Raw genomic sequence first — 11662 nt, 5'->3', positions numbered from 1 at the left:
TTATTACGCCCGGGAAGACTCCCCACATGTGCTCTGCTGTGTACGTTTCAACGCTTTCGGTTCGCGTCTCCCTCTCATAACTGTGTGATATGCCTGCTTGAAGTTCAATTTCCCCAAGTGTTAAGCATCCCATCTTAAGTAACTGAAGCATGGCCTGCTAGCTTGAGGCTGCTTGGTACTAGCATCGCCAGATTTTGAGTTGGCAAGTTATCCAACCTAGAACAACGAGAATCTACGATAAGGATGCACATGCCACTTTACATGACAAGGATACAATAAGACCTTGTGAATAGTGCTACTATCTTGTTCATTTCAATGTGGTGGCTCATCATTGGCTGGTGCCTCGCCTCCAGAAACAACAGCCAAGAACTCCGGTTCCAGATACATTGGTCGCAGAAAACAGCTATCCTTGAACAGAAGGCCAAAACTGCTCCTCAAGACCCCTGCCCACCAAAATACACTTGTCCGGTAAACGTTGCGCCAGAAAACTGATAACCGCTGCCGGTGTTGTTGTTCTGGGTCCCTCCTGATGTACTGAAATGGTTGACAGGGGCTGTGTTGGTGGGAGCCGGGTTACGAGGCACATCATGGCCTGGAGACTCGTTCCCCGAGCCCCAAGATGGGTAGCCATAAGAGGGGTTGCTCCCAGAAGTCTGGCCCCCGTAGGTCTGTAGACCAGAAGCGTAGTCTCCAGAGGCATAGTCGCTAACAGACGAGCCAGGCAGCTCAATCCGCGGTTCCACCAGTGTCGGTTGTGTTAATTGTGAGGGGGTAGACGGCCTGATCTGCGATTCCCATCTCGACAGCTCACCAAGCAGCCTCTTGAAGCCATTATCTTCGACGGAACCGAATTTGACCATGTCTCGGTGGTTGGCGTGGATAGTCGCAGAGTTGTACCCTTCTAGCGTCGCCGATTCCTTGGATACGACTTTGCCAACTACGGGCAGAGGCAACTCTTCGTAGAAGCACATAATCTCAAGAGACCTGCCGCTCTCCCGCAAATCTCGTATCATGGACCAAAACTCTACTTGAATAGACTCGAGGAGCTGGTTGTCTCTCTGCAAGAGGTCTAACAGGGTGACACTGGTAGACTTGATGAGGCCGAGGGCAGAAGCAGGCATCTTGGCCCAGTCCGCCATCCATGATCCCTTGTGAGGAGTGCCCATGAAGATGATGCCTTTGGTATGTTCAAAGATACCACGAAGATGTCGGTCCGGGTTGTTTCGTGAACGGAGGATGGCTGCTTTGAGGACAAGTCCTCCAAGACTGTGGACGACAAAGATGAGCGGACGAGACGATGCACCGCTTAATGCTCTGTCTGTCGTCAAGTCGTTCAACAAATTCGTCGCATGGTCGATGAGTCGATTTGTTGATGCTGGGCCGGACTTTGCGACGACATAGGCGTCGTAGCCATAGGTAAGGATACGGGCTCTTGTGAGTCTGGATGGTAGAAGCGTTTTTGGCCAGGGTTCAGAATGGCCGTGGCCTCTCCATGTCTTTTCTCGATTTCCACTTAAACCGTGAATGAAACAGATGTCGACAGTTGCGTCGGGACAATCCCTCAGCACCTTGACTCCATCAGGAAACGACTCTGAAAGCGATGGTTGATCCTCCCGGGTAAGGCTGTGGCGGGAGATCTGGAGCTGGTCAGCGACCAGGGGGTTTGGGTTCTTTCGCAGACTTTTGTCAGGACTGAACATGGCTCTGAATCTCCCCATAATTGATGTTGCGTTGGTTGGGAGCCAGAGGGGAATTGGGGGTGAGTAGTAAGATGGTGGTGTTTCAGGCCAGGAAGGGCCCTTATTAACAACAAAGACTTGACAAAGAGGCCGAGGCTCGGCAGTATGTATGCTTAGAAATGCCTAGGTAGTCGTCATGATCCGAGGAGACCACTGAGTCAAATAAGAGCAAGACGACGAGCTCGTAACCAGGCTCCATTCCCCGGTCCATTGCCGCGTTGGCAAACAGGGCTGAGCGCTTATTCAAGCGATGCAGAGGGCGGCAAGGCAGCTTCCCGTACGCACAGCCACGCTCTAAAGTGCAGACATGACTCCCAATAAGGGGCGCCTGAAGACACACTAGCAAGACCCTTGAAAGCGGCTGGGTCAGATGGCTTTGAAAGGGAGGGCGCTTGTTGGGTGATGGATGGTGCCGCTAATAAGACCAAGAACGGGAGCGGGAGCGGGAGGATGGATAGAGGGGACGGACTAGACCGTTAGATAATGCTTAAAACGACGAGGTTAAAACGACGAGTTGGACAATAAAGGAATCAACTACAAAAGAAAGCAGAATAGTAACAAAGATAACTACAAGGTTCTCGCTCCCATTATTCTCCCTTCTTCCACAAGACTCGTAATTGCCGCCGACCCTGGGTTACGAGGGTGGGTGGTCAGCCCCCAAACCTGGTGTTCAGCCCAACACCAAAGCCACAGCTGAAAAAAGATACATTTAGACCCCACCAGCTTACTCGCTTCCCAAAAGTACCGGCCGCTTCTCCCAGGGTCGTGATTTGCTTATTTCAACGTTCAGCCTCAGGATGGGCTGGCTCATTTATAATCGCAGTCCCAATGCAAGAGAAGTGCACATTTGTTCCCTGCTTGAGCAGGCAGGCTTTGGCCTTGGACGTGTGTTGCCACGTTTTGTTGATCAACGAGCGTCTATCCTCGATTCAAAGAAACCTTCTTAGTCCCCTGTAAGGACCGCTTTCATCTTCTCCAACTGGCGACATCCTAGTAGCCAGCGGCAACTCGCGAGCCCCTCCGATAATCGCGACAACACCAAAGTTCAGCTCCCAAGAACCACCACCAACTGAGTGGTTAAATGGAATACCAGGCCTGGGCTTCCGGGGACGCGCCCTCCCATACACACGGCGATATTTCCCATTTCAATACATATGGGGGATACCAGTACAACAATACAGGCAACGGCAATCAATTTCCCGGGGCAAGTTTCAACGGCCCCGTGTATTTCGGCGACAATGCAAATACCCGACAAGACCAGACCAGAAGGAGTAGAGAAAACGCATTGCTAAAGCGTCTCCACGTTTCACCTTATCAAGATCGAAAAGAACGAAATCCGGATCGAGTTCCCGAAACTTGTGACTGGTTCGTGTCTCATCGTCTCTTTCGAGAATGGAAAGAGAGCCAAACGTCAAGAATCCTGTGGGTTTCTGCAGACCCAGGTTGTGGAAAGTCGGTTCTGGCAAAATACCTTGTCGACCAAGTTCTTCCGACTACGCAGTCAAGGACAGTATGTTACTTTTTCTTCAAGGACGACTTTGAGGATCAGAAGAGTGTGGTCAGCGCCCTCAGCTGCATCCTACGCCAACTCTTTCTTCAGAAACGCAATCTACTTTCCGATAGTGTCTTGGATCAATTCGACACGAATGGCGAATTGTTCACTAGTTCATTTAGTGAGCTCTGGAAGATCCTTCTCAAGGTCGCAGAAGACGAACGAGCAGGCGAGATCGTCTGTCTTCTAGATGCCATTGACGAATGCGAGGACCTGGGGAGGTCTCAGCTCACTCAGGCTTTAGTCAAGCTCTATGGTACCAGAAGGAACTTTAACTTGAAGTTTCTCATCACCAGTCGTCCTTATGGCTCGATCCGTCGTGGTTTTCAACCGCTGGAGCTCCCAGAGCTACCCATGATCCACCTGAGTGGTGAAAGCGAGGCCGAGATGTTAAAGATCTCCCATGAGATTGACATCTTCATCGAAGCCAGGATACGAGATGTCGGAGCACGACTCAGACTGACTGAGAGAGAACAACATCAATTATTGGGCGGCCTTAAGCGAGTTCCCAACAGGACGTATCTATGGGTACATCTGACGCTGGACCTGATCGAGAACGAGGTCGACCTCAACAAGACTGGACTAGATCAAATCACATCTCAGATTCCCGAATCAGTCGAAGCCGCTTACAACAGGATTCTAGCAAAGAGCCGAGACCCCGAAACGGCAAAGAAGCTGCTTCACATTGTTGTGGCAGCAGCACGACCTCTCACCCTTGAGGAGATGACGCTGGCCTTGACTATCCAACCGAAGCACAAGTCTTACAGCGATATCGAGCTTGAGCCTGAAAAGCGCTTCCGCGAGAAGATCCGAGACATCTGCGGGCTTTTCGTAACCGTCATCGACTCGAGGATCTACTTGCTTCATCAAACCGCCAAAGAGTTCCTGGTCCGCAATCAGGCTGTGGGTGGCAATTATGCTGACCTCCCATGGAAACACTCCCTTCTCCCCGAAGAATCACACCGCCTCCTCGCCGAGATTTGTACTCGGCACCTCCTTTTCGCAGACTTTGAGTCGCCTCCCGTCGACAAGGAAGGGAACTCCCCCTCCTTTCTCTTCCTTGATTACTCTGCGAAGCATTGGGCTTCCCATGTTCGCGAGCTGTCAATCGAGATGCAAGAACGCATGACGCCCCGGATATTGAAGCTTTGTACTGTAAAGACGGGCCGTGGCTCTTTCTGGTTTGGAACGTACTGGAGTAGTACGCATTCTGGCGCTCCTCGTGGGTTTACTAGTCTCATGCTCGCCTCCTACTTTGGCCTAGAGAGGGCTGTCAAGTGCTTACTCGAGACGGGAGACGAGGACCTAAACACCCGAGATTATACACATCAACGGACAGCCATTTCCTGGGCCGCAGGGAACGGCTTTGGCGGCGTCGTCAAGCTACTTCTCAAGGACCCCTGGCTTGACTTTAAGCACTACAAGCGTCTGTTCAAGACGAGGACAAAGATCGACCTTCAGGACGTATTCGGGAGGACACCATTGACGTACGCTATTTGGAGTGGCAATGCAGCGGTAGTCAGGCTGCTACTCAAGGCAGGGGCGCGGAAGAGGTTGGAGGACAAGATCGGGGGAACGCCCTTGTCGTATGCCTTTTGCTCTGGACGTAAGGATATTGCCGACCTGCTACTGAAGGGGAGGAATCAGGACGACCTAAACGAGGACATCAAGGCACTGCTCTTCTCAGCTGTGAGGATGGGCGATGCAGACGCAGTTGCGCGACTTCTCGAGACGGATAAAGTCAACGCCAGCGCAAACGACAATTTCGGCAACACGCCACTCGACTTTGCCGTCGAGGGTGGTATTGACGCCATAGTCAAGCTGCTCCTCGACACGGGCAACGTCGAGGTTGGCGCAGATATCCTCCCCTTGGCGGCCCGGAAGGGCAAGTCGTCCATCGTCCAGATGCTCCTCGAGTCAGGCAAGGTTGACGTCAACGTCAAAGACTCACGGCTCGATCAAGCGCCGCTGTTGCTGGCCGCCAGATCGGGCTTCACGTACATGGTCCAGCTGCTCCTGGACACGGGCAAGGCCGACGTCGACACCAAGGACAGCTGGGGTAGGACACCACTATTATGGGCCGCGGCAAACGGCCACGGGGATATTGTCGAGAAGCTCCTCAAGACGGGCAAGGCCGATGTGAACGCGAGGGACATGGCGGGTCGGACGCCGTTGGCTGTGGCATGCGAGGTTGGTCACAGCGGCATTGTCAAGCAGCTCCTCGCAATAGGCAACGTTTTCCTCGACACCAAGGACCATGAGCACAGAACGCCGTTGTGGTGGGCCACCCACGAGGGCCACGAAGAGGTCGTCTGGCTGCTTGTGGCCACAGGAAAGGTCGACCTCGGCATCAAGGACAGGAACGGCATGACACTGAGGGGGATGACCAACAGCCCCTGGATCAGTAACTACATAGGTTCTTAGAGCGCATGAAGTCTATGATAAGAACTTTTTGGGCTCCAAGGGCCAAGGGCAATTCGATATGGAATTCCTCTCGAGGTCATGACGAAGTAATCTTGTTTCCCGCTCCATGGTTCCTTATGACATGGCATCGCTTGCATCAAGTTGTGTTTACACCTGAGCATCCGGCAATTTCCCAAAGATTCACATCGGATACATGTCATTCTCGTGAAAGACCGGGTACGGCACCACCGGGACGCAGAAGTCTGCTATATTGCTCATGGTGTGTGAAGCAATCGACCTGATCCGGCCAGGAGAGACACACCAGTCAATAGCGTAGCGCAGTTGCAAGCGCTTTACCTCGCGGTCATCACAAAGGTCTTCGGAATGGCGTCCTCTACATCCGCACGCAAGTCTTCGGCTCGCAGAGACCGACCTCCAGTCGGCGGCAAGGCTGACACAAAGATGACGGATCAATGGTTTATGCCCTCAGAGCTCTTCATGTGGTAGTCTTGGTTGGGCAAACAAGATTAACCCTCATGCAAAGCTTGGCCCACAGCCTTCACATTTCTTGTTCGTGCAAAAGCTTGGGGGTTGGGACCTCTGAGGGCAGATCACCTTCCCGAGCGGGCAGCCGGGGAGCTGGTCAAGTGATTGGAGGAGAAAAGCTGGGGTGCAGATCCAGGGGGTCATGGTACGGCCCGAGCATCCCAGACCCTTGACTGCCGGACGGTCTTGTGAGGGCATTGACGAGAGGGACAAGTCTGCACAATTCCCCGATGAGCCGATCAATCATGACATGCGGGTGCTGCTCCCCCCTCGGAGCCCAGTTACCGGCGAAGAGCGAGGGAGAAACAAGTCAAGTCCGGGATCCGTTGGCAGGGCGTTTCATGTAAGTGAGATGCGTCCATGTGGTTTGTGACCTTGGGAGCAAGGGAATGGTGGTTTGGGTGACAAAGGGCGAGCCGACGGTAGTATCGGATGGTCGTCTGGATCGGTATAGCTTCCGCACAATAAGGTAGGACAGGGCTCGCCTGGGCCTCCTGGCCTTGGTCTTGGTTGGGGGCGTCAATGGATCTCGGTACGCTGATCGGACGAAAAGGAAGAGATGTGTTTCTGAGAGGTGCTGGGACTCTTGGACGAAGCTCTCCTTTATACGACCAACGCCTACAAACCCGCACGACGCCTCGATCCTACAGTAGGCATGTTGGTTCTCGCCCAGGTACCCGCAGAGCAATCGATCCTTCCCGTCTTGAACAGCCCACGGCGAAATAGGCAGTTCGAGTGACGGTTCCTGGATAATTGCGTGCAGGACAGGGGTGCCGAGGCTGGCAGGATGTGATAGGGCAGGCCATCACAGTTTATTGCAACCTTCTCCCCTTCATCTCGTGGCCCGAAAGCCGCTCCAGTCATTTTAGCTTTTAGCAAGTATTCCCTCAACAGGACAAATGACCGTACGACTTTGTCTCTCTCGGGATTTAGGGACCAGCCGCCCTAGGCAAGAGGTCAAGATCTCGGTCTCGTGGAACCGCCCAGCCGCCTGCTGCCCTGCCGTCTTGTTCGGGCCGTCAAGTCCATCATGCTCGATATTAACTGGGGTGGATATTGGATGGAGAGATGGCCGCTTTTCAGGTCTCTCTGCATGCATGTTGCATGTGTGTATGTCTGTACTTTTGCCACGTTTCTCCCTTGCCTCGCCTCCATACCGCCTCTTCCATCCCAATTTCCTGAGGGGGTGTTTGCCGAACCCGAGGCATGAACGGATAGTCATTCGTCCGAACGTATCGACTTCACGAGCCTCGAGGAGGGGAAGTCCAAAGTGACAGAGTTCCGTATTCGGTTCCTGGCAGGTCAAGCAAGCAACTAGACAAGTCCGTACGAGCCGTGTGCATCCTCTACGCCTAGCCTCGAGGCCCTAATGTCGGCCAACCTCATCTCACAGCCCTCCATCTCGGTCGATTGCCGCCCTTCGCCCATCCCTCGGCGAACGGGTCATCAGTCAACGAGCACAACCCGACCCCATGTTCTTCCGGATCGTCCTCTTTCTCATGCGGTCATTAGGCTCCTCGCATGATCCCACGAATGATGAAACCCTTTCATTTGCCCCACGATGCCTTCCCGTTTCTCCGCAGCTCTCCGCATTTGTGACCGTTCATGGCTGCCCACTCTCAAAGTAACATGGCGGTTGCTGCTCCGGATGCCCTGCCTCAACTATCGGCACTACTTAACTCGGATCGCCAGCCTTACGTCGCCGTTGGGGGCCCTTTTCTCACCCTCGTGAGCTCATGCAAGACACCTTTTTATGCTTGAATGAATGAAAATCCTTTTAAGCTTTTCATAAACTTAGCATTGCGTCTTTGCTGCAACAATGTCGCCCTCGAATCCCAAACTCGCCGCTGGCGGTGCGTTTCACACGTGTAAGTCGACGGGTCCTCCAGAACCATAGCCTCGGTACCCTCTCAGGCCATACCGTCTAACAGAACTCGCAAAAAGTCCAAGGGGTCATCCCCAAGAAGCAGCCCGCTCCTTCGAGTAGCACAAGGCCCAGGGTTGCCGGTGCCAGACGAATAACGACTCCCCATGCCTGCACAGAGTGCAAGAGACGCAAAATCCGCTGCGATGGCAAGCTGCCATGTGGTCAATGCATCACCAGCCGAGCTCCCAAGAGCTGCTCATACGACAAGCACCGACAGCGACTGATTCCGTCCAGGAAGTGAGTTGACCCTTATCAGTCACTTGCAGGACCTCTTTCTGACCTGTCCTCAGAGCCCTCGACACCTTGTCTCAGTCCCTGGAGGAGTGTCGCTCAGTCCTTCGACGCCTCTATCCAAATCACGAGGTGTCTACTCTCCTGCCATTGACCACGCAGGAGCTTATCGAGCTCTTGGCCCGACCGCAAAGCAGAAGTGACGCTGCTCTACCGTCACCGCCCCTCGAAACCGCCTTTCTGAAGCAAGAGACATCGCCCACACAGTCTGAGCCGATTCTACCACTGCCATCGTCTCTAGAGGCCGATCTTGACACACTGATTGGAGAGCTCGAGTTTGAGATACCATCCGAGCAATTCGGGGGGGAAGGGATGGCCAGCCTCCTCGCCCAACAATCATGGTGGGATTTCAATGCGAAGCAATGGGACTCGGTGCAAGCACCATCCTTCGGCGAAGGTCAGGTATACGGCGCCGGGGTTGCTGGACCCTCAATCCCAACTCAGAACTCGGTATTCAAGGACGAGCACAGCATCTACAGCTCACTTGGCTTGAGGTAGCTGCATTCTGGAAGATGCCAGATCCATCTTCGTCATACGTTCTGATTGAGCTTGAGTTACGATGACCCCTGGGATGCAGGCCATACCCTCTCAGTTCGACAGCTTCAACTTACTAGATTTGAACGAGTAATAACATTCAATTGCTATTTCCTTTCTCAATAGGCAGCTCGCACGCTTTCCCCATCATGAGCCTTGATTCTGTCCGTCATTGTCACTGATGGAGGAGTGTTCCGGAGGTTCGCTCCTTCCTCCTCTACCTGCGCCTTCGTCCCAACGAACCAGCAGCATTACTCATCCGCCAACTCCGGGTTTCCATCAGGGAATGAGTGACCGTCACCTCGATAGACCATCTTCGTTGTTCTAGCATTTCCGCAATCTTTTGCCACCACTCACGGAACAAGAACGCACTGCCTCCTTGTCGGCTCGGACGACATGGAACATACGCTCATCTGCAATAACCTCCAGTGCCGGCAGGGGCTCGGAGAGCGCGCTCTCGTAACAACATGCAGGTTCGCTTTCAGAGTCCACGATCTGCCCAATGCCTTACTAACACCGCTAACAGCCACATTTTCTGCTTGGAGTGCGCTGAGCGGTTGGGGATCACCGGACAAGAAACGGAACGCCGCAACACATGCCCTGCCTGTCACTCACACTTCAACAACACCGATGATGCCGTCATTACGAACCTCAGCCCGAGCGAAGAATACAAGACAACCATCCTGAGCGGCCTGAGTCCCAACATCGTCATGGAGTGTACCAGTCGAGCCCTCAGCTTCTGGGCCTACCAAACTACTCAAGATATGTACTACCAACAGTATCTCTACAAGACACTTGCAGAAAAGTACTCTGCCCTCAACATTCGACTCGAGAAGACTGTAAGCGATGCAAACACGGAAATTGACGGGCTCCAGCACAGGTTGACTGGTTAGTCCCCATGGTAGATGCTCCAAGCGCCAACAATAACTAACAAAGAATAGGCATGACAGCGGAGCAGGACGCCTTGCGACGCAAGAACGAAGAGATCGGCCAGGCATACAAAGAAAAGGCTCGCAAGGTCCTTCAGTTACAAGAGCTCTATGACAAGGTCAAAAGCAGGGCTGAACTCTGTCAAATCCGGAAGGCGGCCTCGGATGATGTTGACTTGACCCTCGACACACCATCTCAGCTTAACCAAGGCATTTCAGGAAATAACGGAGTACCCGAAAGCGATAATACTCCTGCGTTCAGCCAGCGCCGAGCCAACGGCTCGGGTATGAACACAGGCATGCCTCGAAGCTACCCAGCCGTCACGAGGGAGAGCACTCTTTGGCCGCGAGTGGGGGGCGCATCTCGCTGTAAGTGCTATCGAGTTATGAGCACTTAACTTATACTAACACAGTGAAGCTGAGTCCACAGCAACACCGCTTGGAGGCTTTCGTCATCGAGGAATGGGAGGAGTATCAGCAAGGACTTCAACGCCAGTACCTGTCGTTGGGAACATTAGACCATCCACGGCAACTGATTTTGTGCCCCCTCGCAATCATTACCCGGGAATTGGTATAACTTCTGGTATTAGAGTCAGTCAACCAGACAACATACCAGGGCTGAACATGCACGGGAGGCATTTATAAGCAGGCATTTCTGCAGGGGGAGAAAAGATGGTGGTCATATGGAAGCAATTATTTCTTTGATGTATTCGCTCTCCTGTTCCTCGAATAGTGGTCGCGGCCCGCCACAAGAACCTGGCTGAACAAAGGAGCTGCCAGGCAGAGCATTGACATGGTCATGGAAGATATGGTGAATTTTCGATCATCAGGCTTTGTTACCTACCGGGATGGAATGTTGTTCGAGGGCCACATTCACAAGGATCGAGAACAATAATAGATGTCCCGGAGATTTTGGGCCTTTGTGGTATTCGCCAAGAAACTCCAGGTCTTTAAAGGGCCCCTATCCTCACACACGAGTCCCTTTGCCTTTTCTTTCTGTATTTATAAATTCAAGCTTATTCTATGGCCTCCTCTCTGCAAGTACATAACATGAATGCCAACTACGCTGAGTGCTCAAGGCAACAAAGCCGGCACGTACCCGAGACTGAACTCCCACCCCATCCACCGTTTGCCCAACCTAGATTGCACCGGGAAATCAGATGCATGATGGCACCTAGCAAGACTTCTAGGGACATCGAGCCTGAGCAGCATAAATCCATTCACAAGCTCAAGCACCACCGAAAGGTCGCAGGAAGCGACCTGCGAGCGGCGTTCAAGGCCAACCAACCCAACAACGAACCCCTCGAGCAACTCCTCGAGTCAAGCATGTTTGCGGGACCCAGAAAGCAAGCCAGCAAACAAGGACGGTCCACAACACCTATGGGAGAACCACAGCCTAAGATTCTGGGGACTCATCAGCCCAGCGAACGAGGTTTACTGCCAACGCCAACGTCGACATCACAACGCGCCCCTCGAGAGATACATCGCGCCAAGCCTCCGACATCAAGCCAAGGGCCATCTTTTCGGCAGAGGGTTGAAGCTGCCCTGTATGAATGGCACAGCAAAAGATCCCAGCCTCCTTTCGTCCAAACTTGCAACACTCCAAACGATGAAGTCTTGCACTGGAACAAGCGCGGCATTCGACAGCACGCCGAACTGGGGAACCAAATCGATCGCAAATCGGAATGTAATAAGGCACAACGGGAAGCACTCTTTCCACCGCCTCTCGTAATGCTCCCCA

General features: G+C 53.1%; 3 protein-coding genes across 3 annotated transcripts; 2 read left to right on the top strand and 1 right to left on the bottom strand.

Moving 5' to 3' along the window:
• Positions 1-434: 434 nt before the first annotated feature.
• Positions 435-1748, bottom strand: NCS57_00837800 (NACHT-sigma domain-containing protein; the record flags this gene model as incomplete). The annotated part of the gene is made up of 1 exon (XM_053058194.1): positions 435-1748. The coding sequence occupies exon 1, from the start codon at positions 1716-1718 to the stop codon at positions 435-437; it is 1284 nt and encodes a 427-aa protein (XP_052912025.1). The 5' UTR covers positions 1719-1748.
• Positions 1749-2820: 1072 nt separating this feature from the next.
• NCS57_00837700 (NACHT-sigma domain-containing protein) lies at positions 2821-5715 on the top strand (the record flags this gene model as incomplete). The annotated part of the gene is made up of 1 exon (XM_053058193.1): positions 2821-5715. One exon carries the CDS (start codon positions 2821-2823, stop codon positions 5713-5715), a length of 2895 nt encoding a protein of 964 aa, XP_052912024.1.
• A 2344-nt stretch (positions 5716-8059) lies between these two features.
• Positions 8060-10498, top strand: NCS57_00837600 (RING-type domain-containing protein; the record flags this gene model as incomplete). Its single annotated transcript, XM_053058192.1, has 6 exons — positions 8060-8108; positions 8185-8404; positions 8458-8952; positions 9519-9880; positions 9934-10290; positions 10335-10498. 6 exons carry the CDS (start codon positions 8060-8062, stop codon positions 10496-10498), a joined length of 1647 nt encoding a protein of 548 aa, XP_052912023.1.
• Positions 10499-11662: the final 1164 nt, after the last annotated feature.

Source organism: Fusarium keratoplasticum, chromosome 6, assembly GCF_025433545.1.
Source record: "Fusarium keratoplasticum isolate Fu6.1 chromosome 6, whole genome shotgun sequence".
NCBI lineage: Eukaryota > Fungi > Ascomycota > Sordariomycetes > Hypocreales > Nectriaceae > Fusarium > Fusarium keratoplasticum.
Note: the sequence above shows the minus strand (reverse complement) of the source record. Positions and strands in the feature narration are given on the sequence as shown.